The sequence below is a fragment of the Cucumis melo genome, chromosome 6, assembly GCF_025177605.1.
Source record: "Cucumis melo cultivar AY chromosome 6, USDA_Cmelo_AY_1.0, whole genome shotgun sequence".
NCBI classification, from domain to species: Eukaryota; Viridiplantae; Streptophyta; class Magnoliopsida; order Cucurbitales; family Cucurbitaceae; genus Cucumis; species Cucumis melo.
Window position 1 is genome coordinate 17,356,240 of NC_066862.1, and position 24,560 is coordinate 17,380,799.

General features: G+C 40.1%; 1 protein-coding gene across 2 annotated transcripts; it reads left to right on the forward strand.

Annotated features, from left to right (window-relative positions):
• Positions 1-17,117: 17,117 nt before the first annotated feature.
• LOC103503025 (uncharacterized) lies at positions 17,118-20,312 on the forward strand. Of its 2 annotated transcripts, none has more exons than XM_008467173.2 (4): positions 17,118-17,395; positions 17,899-18,001; positions 19,572-19,690; positions 19,988-20,312. In XM_008467173.2, exons 1-4 carry the CDS (start codon positions 17,315-17,317, stop codon positions 20,024-20,026), a joined length of 342 nt encoding a protein of 113 aa, XP_008465395.1. In that variant the 5' UTR covers positions 17,118-17,314; the 3' UTR covers positions 20,027-20,312. The 2 variants fall into 2 exon arrangements, 1 of the variants encoding a protein (XP_008465395.1); XR_540703.3 differs by having other exon boundaries at positions 17,131-17,395; positions 17,858-18,001.
• Positions 20,313-24,560: the final 4,248 nt, after the last annotated feature.

The window sequence follows — 24,560 nt, forward strand, 5'->3', positions numbered from 1 at the left end:
GTTCGGGATAACGGGACCTCATGTCATCTTCACGCTCCCATGTAGCGTCTTCTACCCGATGATTCCGCCATAAGACTTTAACTAGGGGAATTTCTTTATTTCTCAACGTCTTCACCTCTCTAGCAAGCACCTCAACAGGTTGTTCAACATAGCTCAAGTTTTCATCAATCTCTAGTGGCTCGTAATCCACTACATGGGATGGATCTGGCACGTACTTCCTCAACATAGAAACGTGAAACACATCATGGACTGTCGAGAGTGATGGAGGCAAGGCCAAGCGGTAAGCTACAGGGCCAATCCGCTCCAGAATCTCAAACGGCCCAACAAAACGGGGACTCAACTTTCCCCTCTTTTCAAAACGCAAGACACCTCTCATAGGTGCTACCTTTAAGAACACTTTATCCCCTACCTCAAACTCAAGGTCCTTCCGCCTCACATCTGCATAACTCTTCTGCCTACTCTGAGCGGTATGCATGCGTGATCTAATCTTCTGTATCGCTTCGTTAGTAGACTGAACTAACTCAGGACCCATCAACCTCTGCTCACCTACCTCATCCCAGCAAACCGGGGATCTACAACATTTGCCGTACAGGGCCTCAAACGGTGCCATGCCAATAGTAGCCTGATAACTGTTATTATAAGCAAATTCCATCAAATGTAAGTGGGAGTCCCAGCTACCTGGAAATTCCAATGCACACGCTCGCAACATATCCTCTAAAACCTGGTTCAGACGCTCAGTCTGACCGTCAGTCTGTGGATGGAAAGCCGTACTAAAGTCCAACCTCGTGCCCATAGCAGTCTGCAAACCCTTCCAAAATTTGGAAGTGAAACGAGCATCTCTATCAGAAACAATCGACACTGGCACTCCGTGTAATCTCACTATCTCAGACATGTACAACTGTGCCCACTTACTAGCAGTATAGGTGGATTTACCCGGAACGAAGTGCGCTGATTTAGTAAGTCTGTCCACCACAACCCAAATCACTGTAAATCCCCTCAGAGTTCTCGGTAGCCCGGTAATGAAATCCATGGACACGTTCTCCCACTTCCATTCCGGTATGCTCAAAGGTTGTAATAAACCCGCTGGTTTCTGCCTTGGTGCCTTAACCTGCTGACACACCAAGCATTTATTAACAAATTCTGCTACTTCTCTCTTCATGTTACGCCACCAATAAACCCGCTTTAAGTCATGATACATCTTCGTACTACCTGGGTGCATGGAAAATGGGGAACTGTGCGCCTCAGATAATAATTCTGTCTTAACCGCACTATCTGACGGAACACAGAGGCGTCTCTCAAACAACAGTCCACCATCAGAGGATAACGAGAACTCAGTCGTTTGCCCTGCCTCTGCTAGGCCACGTTTCTCAACCAGATAAGGATCGTTACTCTGAGCATCAATGATCCTCTGCCTCAAGGTCGGCTGTACCGTCAACTGGGCTAACTGCATAGTAACTGCCCCCACTGACACTGCAATCTCAGCCCGCTCGAGATCCCGATGCAATGGGGCCTGCCGGGTAATGAGTGCTGCTGAATGTGATACCTTCCTACTAAGAGCATCAGCTACCACATTTGCCTTGCCTGGATGATACAGTATCTCACAATCGTAATCCTTCACTAACTCAAGCCACCTTCGCTGTCTCATATTCAATTCTTTCTGAGTAAAGAAGTATTTCAAGCTCTTATGATCTGTGAATATCTGTATCTTTTCACCATATAAATAATGCCTCCATATTTTCAAAGCAAAAACTACTGCTGCCAACTCTAGATCATGTGTAGGGTAGTTCTGCTCATGACTCTTCAACTGACGAGACGCATAAGCGACCACCTTACCCTGCTGCATCAAAACACAACCCAGACCCTTCTTGGAAGCATCACTATAAATCACGAAACTGCAAGAACCGTCAGGTACAGTAAGAACCGGCGCGGTAACTAGCTTCTGTTTAAGGGTCTGGAAACTGTCCTCACATGCCTTGCTCCAAACAAAAGGAGCTCCCTTTCTGGTCAACTGAGTAAGAGGAGTAGCTATACGGGAGAAGTTCTCCACAAACCGTCGATAATAGCCCGCTAAACCCAGAAAGCTACGAACCTCACTAACTGTGGAAGGTCGGGTCCAACCGGTGACTGCCTCTATCTTAGCTGGATCCACAGAGACTCCATCCTTAGAAACCACGTGGCCCAGAAAGGACACCTGCTTCAGCCAAAACTCGCATTTCGAGAACTTTGCATACAACTTATTATCCCGAAGTGTTTGCAAAACCATACGTAAATGCTCCTCGTGTTCGGCCTCCGTCTTGGAGTATATCAAGATATCGTCGATAAACACAATCACAAAAGTATCTAGGAACTCCCTAAACACTCTGTTCATCAAGTCCATAAACACTGCCGGAGCATTCGTCAAACCAAAAGACATCACAATAAACTCGTAGTGTCCATATCTGGAACGAAATGCTGTCTTCGGTACATCCTCATCCTTAATTCTCAGCTGATGGTATCCCGACCGAAGATCAATCTTAGAGAACACTGTGGCTCCCTGTAACTGGTCAAATAGATCGTCAATCCTGGGCAAGGGATATCTGTTCTTTACGGTTACTTTGTTCAACTCCCTATAGTCAATGCACAGACGCATCGATCCGTCCTTCTTCTTAACGAATAAGACTGGCGCACCCCAAGGCGACACGCTCGGTCGAATGAATCCCTTATCAAGCAATTCCTGTAACTGTACCTTCAGTTCTTTCAGTTCTGCGGGGGCCATTCTGTAAGGGGCTCTGGATATAGGGACCGTGCCCGACTCCAACTCTATGGCAAACTCAACCTCCCTGTGCGGAGGTAACCCTGGAAGTTCCTCAGGAAAAACGTCCGGATAGTCCCTCACCACCGGTTCTGACGACAGGGATACATCCGCCTCTCTAGTATCCACCACACTCGCTAAGATACCCCAAGTACCCTGACTGAGCAGTTTACTGGCCCTGATGGCTGAGATTACCTGAGGCAACGACTTTGACCCTCCTCCCTTAAATTTAAAACTGGCCATCGAGGGAGGGTTAAACGTTACTTCCTTACGTGAACAATCTATACTGGCGTGGTTAGCGGCCAACCAATCCATACCCAGGATTACATCAAAGTCCAGCATATCCAGAACTATCAGCGTTACCTCAATCACATGGCCTGCTATCTCAATCTGGCATGCTTTCACCTTTTCCTTCGACAACATACATTCCCCGGAAGGAGTAGATACTGACAGAATCTGGTGTAAGGGTTCTACCTCTAAGCGGGCATGCCACACAAATGCGGAAGAGATAAAAGAATGTGACGAACCCGAATCAAACAAGACTAAGGCGTAATGCCCCAACACTGGGAGCGTACCTGTCACTACTGTGCCTGCCTTCTCAGCCTCAGTCCTGTTGGTAGCAAAGACTCTACCCTGATGTGGAGCACCTGCTCCCTGATTCTGCGCGATCCCCGTGAGTCTCAACGGGCATCTATCAGCTGTATGACCCTCTTGCCTGCACTTAAAGCAGGTCCTGGTCCCGAATAAGCAACGGCCCAGATGGTGCTTCCCACAAGTGGTACACAACGGCTTTCCTCTAGCAGCCTCCCCTGCCTCAAAAGGTTTCTGCTGGAAGCTGCGAAACTCACCACCTGGTCTGAAATTCCGCTGTGGCACTGGAACAGGCTGCTGCTCAGCCTTCCTCTTCTGTCCCGACGTCGAACCTCTACCAGCGGTCTTAGACGAGTTAGCCCTCTCCTATAAACTGAGATCCACTGCCAGGCGCAGTGCATCGGCATGAGTAGCGGGTCTGAAAGCTCGGACCAAACCCTGAATGTCCAGTCGGAGGCCTCTAACAAACTTATCAGCTCTGGCCGCCTCGGTCGCTATCATCTCGGGAGCGAAGCGGGATAACATGTCAAACTCCGCATCATACTGCTCCATTGTCATGTCACCCTGCTCTAAGTTCAGAAACTCCTGCCGCTTGGCATCTCTCAAACTGGCGGAGAAGAATTTCGCATAGAAACTCTCCTTGAACTGCTGCCACGTGATCTGACTCACATCACCACCTAGCATTCTCTCTGTAGTCTCCCACCATGCAGTACCTCTGTCAGTCAACATAAAAACAGCACACTGAACCTTCTGATCCTCAGGGCATTTCATGTAACGGAATATGGTTTCCAAGGACGATAACCACATCTGAGCCCTGGTGGGGTCCTCCAAAGACCCATCGAACGTCGTGGGATTATACTTCCTGAAATCCCTCAGATGTTTAGCCTCTACCGACAACTGATCCGGCACAAACTGAGGCGCAACTGGTACCGGAGCCGGAGCTGGAGCAGGAACTGGTGCTGGAGCTGGCGCCGGAGTTGGCGAGGCAGGCTTCTGCTGCTCCCGCATCTGCATAATCATATCTCTAAACCTCTGCTCCATGGCGGCTAGGTCCGCATGAGTAACTGGCGCAGCCGGGTCAGGGGCTTGGGCTACAGGCTGCACCTCAGGCTGAACGCGTCCTGCTCCCCTTCCTCGGCCTCCTCGGCCACCCCTACGTGCACCTCTCCTTGGTGGCATTTTCCTAACAACCACCAAACGATTCCTTTAGTCATAAATGGTAATTGAATTTGCAGTTTAACTTAGGTAAGGTAATGCATGTAGAGTTATACATATACTTTCATGAGAGCGTACCTGACGAGCGGCAAGGATCGTTTCAGCCATAAGGACACAAAACACAGACTCACATTATAAGTCAGTCTACAGAACCTAAAACTTAGGCTCTGATACCAACTGTAACGACCCAACTTTCCGGACTAAGCTGAGGTCACTACCAAATACCAAAACTCGACCATTCAACATAAAATTTAAAACAGACCAGTTACGATTCATTAAAACATTAGAAACCTTACAAAAGACAGTTTCGGGCCCTATTTTAAATAAATCAAGAAAGTCACAAAATAAAAATATCAAGGCACCAGTTCAAAATCACAAGTCAAAATGTTCTGACAAAATACATAGCGGAAGCAATAAGAAAACCAGACGCGTCCATATGGCCTTCACGCATCCTTCCTGCCTCTCGTCGGTCTGCCCCTCGCTGTGCCCCTACCTGAAAAGTTAAAGAAGAGGAAAGGGTGAGTATAAACATACCCAGTAAGGGACCCACTACTGGGCCCGTTAGGGGACAACAGTTAACTTCCTATTCGGGGGTACCCTACATATCAGTCTAGTGCTCCCGAAGGATGCACATATCAGTCTAGTGCTCCCGAAGGATGCACATATCAGTCTAGTGCTCCCGAAGGATGCACATATCAGTCTAGTGCCCCCGAAGGATGCACATATCAGTCTAGTGCTCCCGAAGGACGCACGTATCAGTCTAGTGCTCCCGAAGGACGCACATATCAGTCTAGTGCTCCCGAAGGACGCACGTATCAGTCTAGTGCTCCCGAAGGACGCACATATCAGTCTAGTGCTCCCGAAGGATGCACATATCCGTAAGGCACACAACCCCATAGATGAAGCTAACCGTTACCCCTCAGTCCAAACTAAACTGTCTACATCAATCACATCCCAACGGCATTCATATCACAGTCCCGCCATAGGCTTTATCAGTCAGATAGTATAAGTTTAAACATCTACACCCTCAGTTGCTATATGCATTACCGATTCGCACACCAATTGGGAAAACCCTAAGTCCAATCGACTAACCAACCAAAACCGGACTCACGGTCCATCCCCGTCCAAATTCCATGAACCACATCCAGACCAGTGTTTTACTACATACTGAACCGTAAGTTTAGGGTCCATCAACATAAATTCTCAATCCACAAATAGCAGTCACAGTATATTTTCATCAGACAAAATATAGTATCAGTACTTAACAGTCAACACGCATACAGATATTCAGTACAGTCACAAACGTGTAATCTCCTGTGGATTACTACGGTTTCAGCCTGGACTCGGGGTCCAGTAGTAGGAAAACCCTTACCTGAAACTCGGTTATGCCCCTCGATCGAAATCCACGCTCGACAGATCTACCTAACGAAACACGAAAGTTTTAGTTGATGACTTTAGTAGCAGTTGTTTTAAAAAGGTTATCCGTTGACTTACCCAAGGAAAGGAAGCTATCTCCAACCAGGTCTGCCGCGGAACCCGAGAACTTAAGCGTCAACTCTGTACTACCTTCAAGGGAGAAAAGTAGGGCCATATCTTAATCCAACATTCAAACTCGAATCGGACGAGGTAACATTAGGGAATTCATCAGAACAATCCTTACCGAAGACTCACCGTGACCCGGAGCGGAGGAAGGAAGGCTTAGGTGGCTTGGTGAAACAAGGAGCTCGGCTCGGCTTGAAGGCGCTCGGCTCGGCTCGGCTCGGCTCCACCTCGGCTCGGCTCGGCTTGGTCTCGGCTCGGCTCGGCTTGTGGCTCGGCTCGGCTTGGCCTCGGCTCGGCTCAACTCGGCTCGCGGCTCAGCTCACTCGGCTCGCGGCTCGGCTTACTCGGCTCGCGGCTCGGCTCGCGGCTCGGCTTACTCGGCTCGCGGCTCGGCTCGCGGCTCGGCTTACTCGGCTCGCGGCTCGACTCGCGGCTCGGCTCGCGGCTCGCTCGGCTTAGGGCTCGGCTCGGACAAGGATGGCGGCTCGGGTACGGCTCGCGGCTCGGGTACGGCTCACTCTGCTCGGCTTACTCAACTCGGCTCACCCGGATTTGTGTGGCTCGGACTGGAAACGGGTTCGGGTCGGGTCAGCTTGGAACCGGGTCGGGTTGGGCGAAACGGGCAGCACGGTTCTGAGGCTTCTTTCTTCCGGCGAACGACGGCGGCGGCGATTTGCGGACGACACACGAGGGATGCGGGTGGCTGCTTCGTGGAGCGGCGACGAGCGGCGGTGGCGTTGGCTGGGATTCGACGGACGACGACGAAGAGACGGGTTGCGGCTTGCGGATGGTGGCTGCGGCGAACGTTCGGCGAGGCTACGCACACCGACGGAGATGGAGATAGGGGCAGAGGACGGAGACGGAGAGGATGGTGATGGTGGCGGAGACAAGAAGAGAACGCCGGAGAAGGAGAAGAAAACGGTGAGGCGCGGTGTCGGGCGAGAGGAAGAAACGGAAGAGAAGAAGAAAAGAGAAATTCGGGGGGGGGGGGGGGGGTAGGCGGCGCGCGGTTAGGGTTTTGGTTTTAAAAAATTTATTATATATATATATTAAATATAAATAATAATAATAATAATAAAGTAATAATAATAATATATTAATAGTATTGTTATTAAATAAATAATAATTTATTTTATTGTTTTAGAAATAACAATATTTCTATAATATTAATTAATAATAATAATTATAATATTAATATTATAACAAATAAAATAAATATTAATAATAATAATATAATCAATATTATATTATTATTATATCAACTTGCACTTAAAACGAGAAAAATTTTACCTTAAGTTTTCGGGGCGTTACACATGCATACCTGTTTTATCGTGTTTCAGTGTCTTAAAGCAGGATAAAAGCAAAAGAGGAAATTAGTGAATCGTATAGGATATCGCGCAAAAGCTATGCAAGAAGAGCCCTTTGTCGAGAACAAATGCTAAGAGAGGATAGTTCACTAGAAGACAAGAATGTAGTTAGGGATGATGTGACTTGACAATGGCGACTTTCGATGCTGACATGATCAGAAGAATAGAAGTTTTCCGCCAAAAGTTGACTATATAAAGGACCCTATTACCGTCAAGAAAAGAAGGCCTGGAGAGGCCATAGACCCAGCTGTATATAAAGGAGACATGTTAATCTCCGGCCAAAATGCCTGAATGGGCCAAAAACTAGAGAGTGGCGAAAAGAAGTAGCCTTTCTGCCATCTGTAAAAGTCATTTTCTTCTTCTTTGGCCAAGCTGTGAGTGAGAGTTTAGAGTTTGAAGGAAAGGAAGTCTATCTCCCACTTCCGCTAACTTGTAAACATTTTCCATTCTCTTTTCTTCCCATTTTGTATTCTTTGTAATATATGTTGTTCACATTGTAGAACGGCCGTAGGCCTACATTCTTTAATATATTTTACATGTTTATATCATTTCAATCCATACATCTCTTTACTGTTCATATGTCAATGTGCTATTTATAGTTTAGTCTTGTGATAAGTTCTTGAGAAGTTGCTTTGCTTATAACTCTTATTGGGTTAGTTGAGCTATTTTCATCACCTGGCCACTCTTATTTCCAACTACCCGAGAGAGCAAGTAGCAAGGATATGGCTAACGCACTTAAGAAGAGTTTAGAGACAAACTTCATCTTGACGAGATAACTTTCATCGTTTGTACCTCGAAAGGAAGACAAGTGTCGGTAATAGGCATCGAGATGTTTCTGTTCTTAGTCGCGAAGCTCTATGCGTTTTATAAGTAAATTCTTCTAGATATATCTCACATAACTAGATTTAGTCATTTGTACCCTAAAAGGCGACAAGTGTGGCGTATAAAGACTCTGAGAGGAGCTCATCTTAATCATAAACTAGTTATGAGAGCCATATTGCATCAAGCCTTTCATGGTCTAATCGCCTAGTCATGGATACACATTCCTTCACCCCTGCTGATACAAGTTAGTTCAAAACTCCATTTCGCCTCCATCTAATTCCCCTTTATATAATCTCTCAAGTACAAAAGTAGTTTTAGTTCTGCTTACATTCATTTATTCATTATTTGTTATTCTTTTATACAACCTAATTGATGATTAAATCCTAGAACTAATTATTGATATCAATTCCTGTGTTTGACGAGATCATCCGGATAAATCTATTATTTCGCTTATACTTGGGCATGCAATAGTAAAACTTATACATGACAATGACTTAGCTTTAATATGATGATAGAGACATTGGGAGCATTTTTCATGTAATGAGCATGTTTGAGAACATATGAGGATATTCACAAGGAGAATTTTGTATGCAATGATCTTAAATCAATGAAATATTATGGAGGATAAAGTATAGTTTACCTCACTAAGTTCGAACTCACAACTAAGTATAAGCATATTTGATACCGGCAAATAAAACCAAAAACCATCCATAGAGTTTAAATTAATAATCTAAAAAAGTTAGTTTGCATTTACACCAAAAGCCATCCTTAGAGTTTAAATTAATGGAGTTTGCAAGTTGCAATCCACCATAAAAAAGCTATAAGAAAAACTTCATTGAGTTTAGCTTGCCTATTTAATATTAGAAACCATAACTCTATTAGAAGTTAAAACCACCTAAAAGTGCCTTTCCACTCTCCCTTCCTATTCTATTCCCTCTAATTCCAACTTTTTTGCATACCCAAAAAGGGAGAGTGAATAAAAAATCCGTCTCTGACCCAATAAATCCACTTCCAAATATTATCAATCAAATCAATAAACAGGGGAACAATTAAAGATTGTATCATCAAATATGTATGTCCTTTAGCCTTTACTTGTTTTTCATTTAAGGGTTTAAGGTTAAGGGTCAACTGGTGTCGTCCAAAAGACAAAGCGATATCGGTCGGCTTCATGTCACATCTCGAGCCTAGTGAGGAGGTACTCCAAGATGGGGTGTGAAATAACGATCACTAACGCACCTGTCATATGCATAATAATAAATTCATAGACGTGTCATTGAGGTTCTATGTCTGCGACTACGATATGCGGTAAGACATGATCATCACTATGTCTCTAGGCGAGGATTATGCAATAAAAGGTACATATCGTTTCCATTCAGAACTACTTAATCTGCATTGAGTACAAGTTTTCCTCTCGCTTGTCCAAGTGTAAGCAAAGCGAGAGGTTTCCTTGGTAAGCTAGGGTAAAACACAGAGAATTTCTACCAAACTTAGCGATAACGATTACTTCTAACTTCAAGTAGTATACATATCTATACAGTATGATTTGTGCCTGTGTGTATTAGTTTTACTATTTACACTAGAGATTCTGTAGAAGGTGACATGGAGTAATTTGATGATGAAAAGTGAACTAACTTGTATTAAAGAAATATAAAGAAAAGTCTTCGCATTGTAGGCGATCATCGATACGATAGACATCACTTAATCATCTTCTAATTAACGCGAGCAACATCTCAATGCTTAAACACCATACTTGTTCTCTTTTCGGGATACAAATGATGAAGATAAATCAGGCAATAACTATCTACGCTTCCTTACTTGTAAGAGTCACATTGCCTCTCTTTTAAGGTGGACAACCTCTCAACATCAAGATGCCACATTTGTTCTGCTTTTGGGATACAAATGATGGAGATCAAATGCCCAAATGGAGTTTGTTTCCAAACTTCTTTCTGCACGTTTAGCTATGTCCTCGCTACTTACTCTTCAAAGCAATTGACAACGAACGCTACTATAAGTGATGGAGTCAAGCTAAGAAAAACACGATGAACCTTATAAGTAAAGATCTCTCATCAAGCACTCATCACAAGCTTAAACTACTTATGAAACTTCAACAAGATGAATAGTAAAAGAGATGAAGGAATGACAGTGAATAAAGATGCAATGTATTGATTGATGTAGGCCTCTTGGCCGTGGAAATATAAAAGTCAAAACATTACAATGAGAATATAAAAATGGAAAGCATAATGACTTGTTGAGCATTCCTTGACTCTTTTACAAGTTAGGGGAATGGTTGATGGTTTCTCTTTCTAGTCTCTTTCTAAGCTCTAACTTAGAAGTTAACGGGAGAAGTGGTAAAGAAGAGAACTTCTACAAAAGAGGAAGAGTTATTCTCTTCCACCGACTCTTAGAGAGACAAACCTCCCTGGAGCTCTTTAGCTTTTAGTCCCTTTAGTCCTTCCTTTTACGTGGTAGAGATGGAGGCTTAATATAAGCTAATTTTTGTAGGAAACTTCTATTCTTCTGCATATTTCAGTGCCAAAAAAATCATTGTAATGCACACCAACTCCAACTACCATTCTTGCTTTCTAACGAATCTCTCTGCGTGATGACGTGTTATCTCGCCTAGCGATGTTAATCATCAGACAACCTTCTATTTTGTAGGCTTTATCGCACGTTCTTCGTGTGATGTGATAAAACACTAAAAACCATAGTTAATTAGGCGTGGAGACTTATGCAAGTTAAATTCTCTTCTCTTTATAAATTTACAGTGAAAGTTACATGTTTTGTTACTTTATCCCACGTTTTGACTACATTGTTTTACCTAAAAAACTATAATAACTTGTATTTCTACCTGTTAACAGAATGTGGAATAAATGCATCAAAAGCTTGTACTTGAATTGCAAAAGATATAATGTACAAGAGAATAAAATTTACATAAGTACAAAAATAAGTAAATTTACAAAAGATAACACCCCCAAATTTATTCTTGACATGGTTCAAAAGGTTCTACCATGGTATTTAGTTCACATCAAATTTGATGAAGGGTTCCTCAAGCTTGAATGGATAGATAAGCGCGAGCACGAGCCTGACAATAGCCGCGTGGATGTAGTTCATAAGGGTCTTATATTGCCTATCTATTCGCAAAGATGCTCGCTTGATTAATGTGTTCAATGCCTGATTCTACGTTTTAAGCATTGCAATGTCTGCCTCTATTATGTCAAGCTGAGCTTGATGACGAAGATCATTATTGTCAATTTTGAGTTCCAAGTCCTGAAATTATTTATGACTTTTCAATTGACTTTCTTACAGGTTAGCTTGTCATTGAAACATGTCTTCAAATCCATCTAACATTGGTTTTGCAAAATTGTTCTCTATGAATTTGAAGTACTCGTCATCGTTGTCATCGCTTTCCTTCATCACATTTTATTCTTTGCTCTTTTGTTTAGGTAAGGAAGGAGGTTATGTCTCACTTGCTACCTCATAGGAAATCCTTTACACTTGAGGAGTGGGTCATCAATAGCATTCTCTAAGACTTCTTTGCTAACAGGAACTAGGGATGCTTCTTTTAGATCCTTGATCTTATCTTCAATTGGGGTAAATAGATCACAGAGTGAGTCTTCAAAACTTTCTTGGTACAACTCGACATCCCCTTGGTTAGTTGAAGGATTATTTAAGTCAGGCACTGGAAGGGTTTGATTAGGTAAAGCGACGACAAGAGCTAGAGGATTTTCCTCTTGACGCATTGAGGTAGTCGTGGTGGTTTGGATTTGGCGGAGAGGGCTTGTCGTTTTGGATTTCTCAGGAGTTGAAGTTTGGATTTTTAAGGAAGGCAGCGATGTTTTAGACTTAGTGGAAGAGGTGGTCTTCTTCGGCAATTTAAGAGGTGAAAGTGGTATGATGGTTTGGACAATAGGTGGGGTGATTATCGTAAGGGGAAAAGGGTCCTTAGACTCCTTGACCTTAGGTCTTTTCTCTTGTTTCTTTGACCTAGAGGCCTCGTCCTCACCTTTTTTCTTGTGCACAAGAGGACTCTACTTCTTAATTTCTTATTCTTCTTCTTCTTTCATCTCATCTTCATCTTCCATCTCTTCATCCTCAGAAGATGTTTCTTTATTTCAAGTTTTGAGGTGTTTCTTCTCAGCTTTGTTTCTATGGAGGTTTATCATATGATTGAGACTAGTCATGGTGCAAATTCCATCTTTCACCGTCGTTTCGGGGTAATTTTTCAATGTGTTCACAACTTGCAAACATAACTCTTCTATCTGATTTGAGAAGGGTCTTGTGCTGCGTAGATGCCTCTCCCATGCTTGAATGTGTTCACATATGATTTCACTAACAGTAATGAGGATCTCTTGCATTATGCAATAAAGCTGCATCGCCTTGTCCAAAGAGATTGTGTTGTCATGTCGTGTTGGCACCAACTTCTTCTTTGTAAAGAATAGTCAAATGCTGGATTTCGTGTTAAGGTTGTGTGGGAAGAGTTGATATTTCCTAATTGGCGTGATGTCCCAATTTTCCCCTTTCCATACGATTGTCTCAACGTATCCTTCATGTACTCTTGCGCTGGGTTCTTCAAAATGACTTGCCCAACCGCGTTTTCATCCAATGCAAAGACCATGTTGATATGCTCAAGACCAAAATACACCTTTTCTTGTTTCACCACCACTTAGTCTTCTTCATCATTTATGAAACCTTTGTATCACATGCTGACTACATTTGCTTTAGCTTTGAATACCCCTTGAAAAAAAATTTGCCTCTTGAAGGCGCAGATCGAGCCTCCTAGAAATATTGGCAAACCACCCTAGAAGGGAAAGAGCACATTTTCAATCATAAAGTTTTTGTTTACATACTCGGCAGAAAGGGGTACATTAAACCGAGGTCCTCATCTTCTTCTTTTTCCTAGGCCTTTTCGTCCATAGGACCTTTTTTTTTTCTTCTTGCCTCTTGGTGAATGATAACTTGTAGAAATACAAGTTACTATAACCTTTTAAGTAAAATAATGAAGTCTTGTCGCATGAAAATAGAAGAAAATGGAGGAAAAAGTAGGCGATTTGATTAATCTGCGAAATGCATGATACAAAAGAACCTTATCACAATTTTACTATGTTTTAGTGCTCTAATCACATAATTTTAGGCAAAAGTGAGTGAAGCTAGACGATATCATGCTTACGCGAGAAGACACATTCAACCTTTGCAGTGAAAATAAGTACAAGCTAGACGTCCAAGGCGCTAACAAACAAAATTGGTAGGCAAGAAATTTAGAGAAAGGATAAAAGGAAGTTTACACAGCTCCGTTGTAGCTTTTCAGATGCCTTGATGGCACGTGGTATCCTGCTAACATCAACTCTCACCTTTAAATAAAGGCTCTCACTCCAGAACAAGCATGCACATTTTGGCCGAAGAGCAAGTTCTTACATCGTCCATCTTCTCCCTTCCTTTGAGTTTCAAGAGAGAGGAAATCATCCCCTCCATCTTCCACCTCATCAATAGGCAAAAATCTGAGCTAAAGAGTATGAGAAATCAGACTCTGTGGCGTAACATCTTCTTCTGTGTTACAGTTTGTATTTTTGTTATTTGTTTTACATGGTCGAGAGGCCTAAAGTTGTTTTTATTAAAGCAATGCATTTCTTCTTTCATTCTCCTATGTTTATTATTCTTTCCATGTTTAATCTGATTGGTTAGCTAACTAGTAAGGAAGTGTGTTTTTAATACTTAAAGAATCATAATGGATATACAATGAGTTTTTCTAAGTTAAACGCGAATATCTTAACATTGTACACTTGAGAGAAGAACAATGATATAGATCGTAATCACCTAACAAGTGAGATCCGCATTTAGCTAAGGAAGTGGCATGAAGATTGTACTAATACAATCTTATCTCCAAACTCATCATTCGCATACATTATCGAGAGGATACTGTGTATGGCGATAACACTGAGACATTGCCCGCCTTAATTAAGGACAAGTTACTAATAGCAAATTCAAGATGATCATAAACAAACCATAGCTTAACTTTGTGCATTTGTATCCTGAAAGGCGAGCAAGTATGACATAAGCACTAAGAGGTTGCTTCCCCTAATTCTAAGTTGATACATGCTTTGGATCGCCTTGAAGTATTAAAGCACAAATTATTACATTTAGAAAATTAGACGTTTCCTTTCTTGCCATGTTTATAATGAGTTCATATCCCATCTTTCCATCTCGTTATGGTCACCTTACACCGCCAAGCACAGTAGTGTAAATATTTAGGAAAATTAGCATACTGTTCATAATTATATTTAGTTGCGATAGGATAAATTAGGAACTTAAATTCCCTGTGTTCGACCCTAGAGTTACCAGAAAACCTCTCTTCGCTTATACTTGGGAGATAGAGACGCGATAACATTTACCTTTAGCAATTTAGCAACGCATGAATAAGAGTGTACCTTTTATCGCATAATTATATTTAGTTGCCTAATAGTCACTCAATTAGAGACTCTAATGTTAAATCTACAAGCATAATACTTGTTAAAATATAGCGCATAAACAAACAAGAGAGTTTTTGACATCGCTGCCAGGAATTTCAAGTTTTCCTATTTAACTTACTTGTGTGCTAAATTGTGCAGAAGTTCAATTTCAACTGAATCATGTTGTTTAGCCGAAAAGTCCATGAACAAGTTTATGAGTGAAGACAAACAACTTGAATTCCAACTTGAACTTAAGATTTAGGGAACCTTTCGGAGACACCGTAGACAAAGGTAGAGGCAAAATCGTGAGAACATGAAAAATCATAATAACAATAATAACCCTGCCAATCAGAATGTCCAAGAGCAAAATCCAGCATATTTAGCCCATGACATGAACTGCCTTGTTAGATCATATTCATCACCGAACCTTTACGATTTCAACCCAGGTATCGTGTATCCGATGTTTGGTGAATACGCAAGGTTCAAGATCAAACAAGTAATGCTCCAAATGATCTAAATGCTGGACAATTTGGGGGACAGCCACGCGAAGATCCTCACGAGCATATCAGAATTTTCTATTCTATCTGCGCTTCGTTCAATATTTTGGGAATATCACGAGATTAGCTGCATCTCGCATTATTTATGCTAACACTACGCGGCGAAGTAAAACAATGGGCAAACTCCCTAAAGGAAGAGGAAGCTATAACTTGGGATAGTTTAATTGTAAAGTTTATGAAAAAGTTCCTCTTACCCCTTGAAAATGCGAGAAGTAGGCAGGACCTGATGACCTTTGAGCAGCGAGATAGTGAGAATTTAATCGACGCTTGGAGGAGATTCAAGAGGATAATCAAGAGATGCCCTCAACACTGCATTCATGGATGCATTTTAATGGAGCAGCTCTATTTTGAGTTGAGAGACGATACATAACAATCTGCTGACGTTGTGTTTATAGGTGGGAAGTTGAGATCATCCTACAACCAGATTTAGACTACCTTGGACGCAATGGCCAGCAATAGCCAAGAATGGAGAGATGATGGTTTTGGATCACAAAATGACAGTCAAAGAAACAGAGAAAATAGAGGAAGATTAGATGGAATCGACAGGAACCCAATGGTGGCGTTACAAGGACAAGTCACTGAAATGAACAAGCTCCTTCAATCTATGGCATTATTGCAAGTTAATGTTGCGGGAAGCTTCGTTCAGGCGTGCAACAAGTGACTGAAATGGATGTGTGTAGTACGGAGCCACTCATAACACTGATGCATGCCCATTGAATACTGAGACCGTCGCTTACGTCAAGAATGAGCTCTACTCCAATATGTACAACGTGGGGTGTAGAGACCATCCACATTTTAGTTAAAGGGGTCAAGAGCAAGATGTTCAACACCGACAAGGTGGCTAAGGAAATTACAAGGGCAAAGCACCTGGTTAACGCAAAAAACAGTACAATGAGAGGCCACGCCAGTCAGCACAACGTTGCCACCACCACAACAATCTGAACTATTATTCATCTTCTTCTTCTTCATTAATGGAGGGCCTCTTTCATGAATATATGTAGAGGAATGATGTGCTTCTGTAGAGTCAGGCCTCGTCCATAAAGAATCTAGCATTGCAACTGGGACAACTCACCAGCGATATCTCTAGAAGACCTAAGGGATCCTTTCCGAGCAACATTGAAATGCCTAATTAGGCGAGGGATCCGATAAAGAAAAGTGTTAAACGATGACACTCAGAAGTAGAAGAAACTTGACCATCCACGAACTAGAATCCGACACTACTAGAAAAAGAGTCTTTCTTGACGGTTGTAATTTTAATTTCTTGACAGTCTTTGAGAAAAACGTCAAGAAAGGGGTGATTTAGAAAAAAAACTGTCAAGAACTTTTACGAAAAGGCGGAGGGTAGTCAATTTTCACCTTTCTTGACGGTTTTGAAATGTCAAGTAATATGAATTTTTCCTTGATGTTTTAAAACCGTCAAGTATTATCTATTACATTCTTGACATTTTTAAAAGATCAAGAATTTTTATAAATTCGACATTCTTGACGTTTTTTAAACGTCAAATGATATGTACTTATCCTTGACATTTTAAAAACGTCAAGTAATATCAATTAAATTCTTGACGTTTTAAAACGTCAAGAATTTTTATGAAAAGGCGGAGGGTCATTTTTCAAATTTCTTGACGTTTTTTAAACGTCAAGTAAGGTACTTTTCCTTGACGTTTAAAAAACGTCAAGATTTACTAAATAATTAAAAAAAATAAAATATTAAAATTTTCATTAATCAAAATAATTAAAAAAAAAACCCTTAAATCACTTTTCCCAAATTTCTAAAAAAAAAAAACTTTTTCCTCTTTTTTCCCCCCAACTATCCATTTGTTTCCATATCTCTAAAAAGAACCTATCTATTTTCTCCCAGAAGTTTTCACTCTTCCCTGATTTTCTCCGATTTGAACGCTCCCCTTCTCGACCACAATTGTGTGAACAATCCCTTAAGACGGCCCGTCACCGAACGATCTCGCACCATGGACGTTCCACCGCGCACGGATGTTCACGTTCATGGAGACGCTCCACCCACATACATTCTCCACGACTGTAATGTCATGGAAGGCCGATATGAAGAAAGAAGTAGGTCTTTATGTTTAACTCCCACCAACTGTTTGTTGTTTGTTCTGCTTTTGGGTTCTCTTGTGTCTTACTGTGTAATTGGATTCCTGTTGTTGGATTGATTTGGGAATGTGGGTTTTGCAATGTGGTGATTTTTGTGTAAGGGGCGGGTTAATATGTTTCTATTTGATCTTTTTTGTTGACGTCATGAGGATATGTTCATGTAGTATCCTCATCATACTAACCGAACCAAGATTTATCAAGTGGGCATACCTTATCAATGTTTCGTTTAATGTGTGCATTAACAACTTTGACTAAATTGAAGTGTAATGTACATGATACTTCTTAAATTTGAACTTAATGACACTAATACTTTTCCTTCAAAATATAACATGTATATTGGAACGTCTAGGCACATGTATATTTTGGTTCCTCATGTTGGTGTTGTGAACTCTGAAACTTTTTATTTATTACTTTTGCCAGATTGAAGTTCTTAATCAGTGAGCATTTGGGTTTGCACACAGGTTGTAAAATGCCTTATAAATTTGATTCACAAGCACGGTGGCTGGATTGACAATGATGGATCCATCTTCTTGGCTTGTGATACAATCTTGAATGCTTCTGAAGGTACTTTAGTACGAAATTCTGTTTATATTGTTTCTTTAAGTTCTTGATTGGTCATCATTTAATTTACCGAAAAATTTTCCATTTTCGGTAAATTTTTTTCTCCACAATGTAACAAGTTTTTTGTTTATGCTTGCAAGATGTTTGATCAAATGTCTCCAAAATCAAAGGTTAATTCATAAGGTGTTTTTGTTCTAATTTTCTGTTTTCTTTGAATGGGGGCTGAACTTCTCCTAGTTCAAATGACCAATATGAGTGATTTTTCAACACAATCAAACTTGTGCCATTGGTTTAGAAAATTTTGGTCTCCACAATGTAACAAGTTTTTTATGGAGTAAATTATTGCTAATTCATCGGTATTATGCATAAATTATTGCTAATTTATTTGGTTTGAACTTTGATGTTTCTTTCCTTCCAAGTAATGGAAATAAAAAGGAACAACTTCAGAATGATTCTAACTGGGTAGATGGTGACAACTTTAGTGTGTAATGTTCCCTTCCTTTCACTTGAGATACAAATCATTTAGCATATTGAAGAACAGAGCAAAATGGAGGAAAATGTGGTTATGTTATAAATCTCAAGTTTTCGCAGTTTTTGAAAACATTGGTTGAAACTAGATCATAAACCAAAAAGTTTAGAGGTGTAGTAAGTGTTCATAGGCCTAATTTTCAAAGGTAACTAAGTGAGGGCTCAAGAAATGTTCCTTTATGGTTTTTTCAATAGGGAGTCTAAAAAAAAAACGAATCCTTCATCAGCTTGTGTTTTATAACTTGAAAGACCAGGGATGAGAAGCATATATTTTCTTTTGGGAATCATACAACTGAGATTTAGACAATTCTAATTCTGAAAGTAGTATTTCTCTGTATATGAGGTATAAAATAAAAATTCCAATGGCTTTTGCGTGCATGCTCATTATGTTTTTAAGGCTTCTCTTGTTCATATGCCCTCAACATATCTAGATGACCAAGCCTTTTCTAGTGTTCTAATTGCATCCGATCTTTTCTCCTATTATCAATAATGACTCTGGGTGCTTGTAATCTGAAATCTGTTGGTGCATATCAGATATTTTCCTCAGGATGCTGTTGCACGCAGTTTTGCCAACTACCTCTTTGTTGGTCAATATTTCCTTCTTTTATATTTATTTTTGTGTACCATGTTTGTAGTTTTATTATTTTAGGCAGTAGTAAAGGGAAGTAATATTGCTCAGATACATCTTTGTAAGTAATATTGCTTATTCATCTTGGAAGTGGTAAAGGGAATAAATCTTTGATTTTACTGAATTGTTTCTTCTGTAGGGTTCTGTGCCATTGTTGGGTAAGTTTGATTTTACTGAATTGTTTATTCTCTTTGAATCCTCTGTTATTTGTTCTTTTGCCCCATTGTTGGGTAAGTTTCAACCTTCAATTCTTAATTATATGTTTTGTATTTTCAGTTCCTTTGATGTTTATGCTTTATTGCTTGGGATGTTTCATTAGCTTGTTTTCCTTTTGGTGTTTAATTTGGGCCTTAATAAATTAGTATGAACTATGTTTTAGAATTGTTCATTTATTGAGTTCGTGATTGTCTAATGCAGGATTACAAAAGAAATGCATATACAAAAGCAGATTTGCAATGCATGAATGCTATACAAAGCATGGAAAAGAGGTTGAGAGTTGCTTGCCTTCTTATGCAAATATCAATAATGTTGTGAAGGTAATTTAGATTTTATTTGTCTTTGTCTTGGATTAAAGACTATTTTTATGGTCAGTTTCTGACGGGCACCGTTTGGTCTATTAAAAAACAATGTAAAGTATTAAGGATCAGCTATGTTGATGATTCTGGTGGCCTGGAAGCAACTCTAGGCATTAAATTCATTGTGGTTGGAGAATACAAACTGTGATTTTATTTGTGTAGTATGATCAACTTATTTTTAATAGTTGTTAGTTGATTTCTCTGACTAAATAAGTTTTGAACATACTTTGTTGTTGTGATGTTATCTTCTTCTTGTAGATTGGCTCTGCTGTTGGTGGTAATTATTTTAGCTCATGAATTGAAGATAGAGGATGCGAATGCAAGTTTATTTGATGCCAAATTTCATCCAAAGTTATTGAATTTCAAGCTTCTTTAGTCAAGTTTGTATTTCTTGAACTAGAATTGTAGTCTTATGATTTTTGGAACAACATAGTTGGATCATTTTTGTAATTTTGGAATTATCATATTAGGTTGGGTAGATACAAGTACTGTTTTGTATATGACAATATCGAACAAATATGTAAAGTTTTTGAAATGTTGATACATATATGGTAAAATGTTAATATATGTTAAAGTTTTGGAATTGTCCTCGTGCATATTTATGTTCGATTTTTGAAACTATTTTTGGTGAATATCGTCATTTATATATATTTATGAAACCGTTGTTGGACCACTATACAGAACAATGAGAGCACAATGCAGAAACAAAACATTAATTTAATTACAATTTTAAAAAAATTCGGAACATGCTTGACAGTTTTAAAATGTCATAAAGAATTACATTCTTGACATTTCTAAAATGTCATAAAAGAGTATATTCTTGACGATTTTTCAATGTCATAAATAATCAATTTTTTTACGGTTATTAAATGTCATGAATATTGATATTCTTGACGGTTTTAAATTGTCACGAATACTCATACTCTTGACGGTTTTAAACTGTCATGAATACTCATACTCTTAACGGTTTTAAACTGTCAAGAGAATCTGTTTTTCGATGAATCAGCATCTGCATCTGGGGTGTTGTTTGCCTGAGATAGAAGATTGTATTAATCATAAATACAATAAGTGTTGAATACGTATTTATGACTGGAGGAACAACACTTCTACATTATTGTTACTGTATTGTCCTAGAACTGTTTCAACAGAACTCATACATGGTTTAACATGATTATCACAACTACTAAGAGGGTGGAACGACACTCCACCTTAATTGCAACACTAATCGATAATGTAACCAACTTCACTCCAATTGAATGGAGATTTTCTTCTATCAAATTTTTTTTCTTCAAAAAGGCACGCCCAAAGAACTTACTGTGATCAGTATTTATCCCTTGATTCACACCAATACGTAAAACCAACATAATAACTTCCCTAGGAGGTTACCAATATATAGGGTAAGGATCTTAACTACTTGTGGGCCATCTTTTAAGAGAATATCTTAACCAATATCTTGTAGTTCTGGTTTTCTAAGAGTGGATCAGAAGAGTCCATTCTCTTCATCAGGACTCCTTTTAGATGTTTCACCATGATCATCAATGATGACATTAATAGATTCCATAACTGTCCTGCTACTCTGATTGTATTCCCTGTAGGCACGGTTGTTGGTCGAGTACCCCAGAAATATTCCTCTATTTGATTTTGAGTCCCACTTTTGATGGTGATCCTTGTCACTTAAGATAAAACATGTGCTCCCAAAAATATGAAGTGTTTTACATTTGCTTTTCTCCCTTTACACAGTTCATATAAAGTGAAGGCTATCCCTGGTCGAAGACTTACACGGTTGTGTATATAACACGCAGTGTTTAATGCTTCAGCCTACAAGTAAATGGGTATATCTTTAGCGTGGAGCATTACAAATGACATTTCTTGTAGCGTTCGGTTCTTTTGTTCAACAACTCCATTCTAATGTGGTGTCGGTGGGGATGAAAACTCATGAAAAATTCGTTCATCCTCACAGAATTCGAAAAACCTTTTATTGTTAAACTCCCGACCATGATCACTTCGTGTGCGAGTAATACCTATATTCTTTTCTCTTTGAAGTTGTAAGCACAAGGTTTGACACACTTTGAATTGTCATGAATAAATTTTATCCAAGTATAGCGAGAGAAATCATCTACAAATACAAGTGCATACCTTTTTCCTCTCATGCTTTCTATTTGCATAGGTCCCATGAGATCTATATGGAGAAGTTCTAAAGTGCGAGTCGTAGAGGGCTGATGTGTGGGTTTTTGCAATGACTTGACTTGTTTCCCAGCAGGACAGTCTGAGCAGCGTTCCCGTGAGTCAAAGGTAAGGGGAAGTCCTATAATGGCTTCAACCTTTGCAGCTTTGGCTATGGATGTTCCATTGATGTGTCCCAATCGCTTGTGCCATAGACTTGCTTCCTCCGATTTTGACAGGTTGCACATATTCACCTTTGAATCCCAGTGATAACAGTTGTCTAACAACCTTGTTCCACTGAGGCATACTTTGTTTTGACTATCTATCACATTGCATCTATCTTTGCTAAAACTAACATGATATCCTTGATCGCATAGTTGGCTAATGCTGATCAAGTTTGCTGACAACCCCTGCACTAATTAGACATCGAGTAGATAAGGCAAGCCTGGGTGATTGATAGTACCCTTACCAATAATTCTTCCTTTCCCTCCGTCACCAAAGACTATTGATCCTGCATTGCATTCGTTAAGTTCTGAGAAAAATGCTGCATTTCTTATCATGTGCCATAAACAACCACTATCAAAATACCAGTCAGTGGAATTTGGATTATTAACAGATATAAGAGCTACCTTGAAGTTTTCTCGATTAGTTTTTAGTCACCATTCTGTCCTTCATCTGTTCATGTGTATGCTATGGCTAATGGATGTTGATGATACAGAAGGCTTTGCAGTCGAAAACAATATGGTTGAATATGACCACTCTTCCCACAAAAGTAACAAATCCATCGTTTTCGTCTATTCAGCACCTTCAATGGTGAAACTGCATCCTCCATGTTCATTTCTTTAGCATTTTTTGTCTCACTGTTCTGAGTGCTCGACTCTCATACAAAAATTATTTTTATCTAATTCCCTATAGCCTTCCATCCTGAAAAACCCAGACCTTTTCTATCAACGCATCTTTTTCCTTAATCAATCAGGTCATCTAATTTCTGAGCCCATTTGTCAGCATTCTCACAGATTTAGTTAGCTCCTTAATTGATTTCTGGCTTCCTTTAATTCAGCTTTTAGCGTGACTATTGAGGATAAGAAGCTTTAATTTTCTTCCATCAAGCATTGTATTCTAGCCTATTGGTGAACAATCGTAGCTTGATCTTCCTCTCACTTTCTTTTCAAGGTGCATTCATTGATAGACTCAATTAACATTGTTGCTTGCTTATCAGACGCTAAAGAGTTCACATTTTTTACTCCTTGTTCATTTATTGTGGAGACACTGATTAAAGCCATTCTAACTTCGTTATCATCACTTTCTGAGTAGTCTTCTTCATCTGAGAACGTAGCTACAAGACTCTTCTTTTTACGTTTGAGATAGGTTGCACATTCGGTTTGAATGTGTCCAAACCCTTCACATTCATGACATCTGATTCCTTTATTATTCTTCTTAAATTTTGACGTACCATAGTCCTTTTCTCCTCGTTCATAGTCTTTCCTTCTATATAGTCCTGATGAGGAAGAACTGGATATTCCTTGCTGAACTGTTGAGTTGGCTTCACGGCTGCTGCGTTGACTCCTAATATGTTTGTGTAACTGACTTTTGAGTTTTGCAACAGCTTTCTCAGTAACACCATGGATTCAACTAGAGAGTCATTATTTTGAGATACTTTGTGTTCTTCTATCAGTTCTTCCTTTACAGAGGTTAGAGCCAGACCAGGTTTCCTTCTGCTTTCACCATCTCCCAAGTGCAATTCAAAGGTACATAGTGACCCGAACAATTCATCCAACTTCATTTTTTATAGGCATTTGCCTTTTCAATTATAGTCACCTTCATATTGAACTTGGATGGAAGAGACCTAAGAACTTTCCGGACAAGTTTCGAATCAGACATCTTTTCTCCTAATGCATCTGATTCATTGGCAATGTCAAGTACTCGAACATTAAACTCAGCGATCGTCTCCTCTTTAGCCATTTGAAGTGCTTCGAAACGTGATGTCAAGATCTGCAGACGTGAGATTTTCACTTTTGAGGTTCGTTCAAAGGCCATTTCCAGGATATCCCATGCAGCCTTAGTCAACTTATAGGTGTTGATTAATTTGAATATGTTTTGATGAACAACATTAAACAAAGCATTCAACGCACGTGAGTTACCCACAAGTGCATCATCTTCTTTGCTTGTCAACTTCAATTCCAACTTTCGTATAACTTTACGGATTTCATCCTTTTCAATGGGGTGCTCCCATCTTGAGATAATTGCTCTCCAACTCCTTATGTCCAGTGACATAAGAAATGCCTCCATGTATGACTTTCAGTAACCATAATTTCCTGCATCTAGAAGGGGCGGCTAGTGGTTGAGTTACCTTCACGGATTTCATCCATTGATGATCGATTGATGACCAGCTCTAATACCAATTGAAATATGAACGGTTTCAGTGATATATAACAGTTGTATCGACAGTTGTACATAGAGTGCTAAACTATAGAAATGTGAAACATAACAATTAACACATCAGCATTTGTTAACCCAGTTCGATGAATGAGCATCTACATCTGGGGACTGTTTGTCCGAGATAGAAGATTGTATTAATCATAAATACAATAGGTGTTGAATACATAGTTACGACTGGAGGAACAACACTTCTACACTATTGTTACTGTACCGTCCTAGAACTGTTTCA

Bases quoted from the DNA above. Each gene is read 5' to 3' on its own strand.
- LOC103503025 (XM_008467173.2), top strand. From the start codon at position 17,315: ATGTTCACGTTCATGGAGACGCTCCACCCACATACATTCTCCACGACT. The intron at 17,396-17,898 runs GTAGGTCTTTAT...GTTTGCACACAG, and splicing joins AGGCCGATATGAAGAAAGAA to GTTGTAAAATGCCTTATAAA. The intron at 19,691-19,987 runs GTAATTTAGATT...TTCTTCTTGTAG, and splicing joins ATATCAATAATGTTGTGAAG to ATTGGCTCTGCTGTTGGTGG.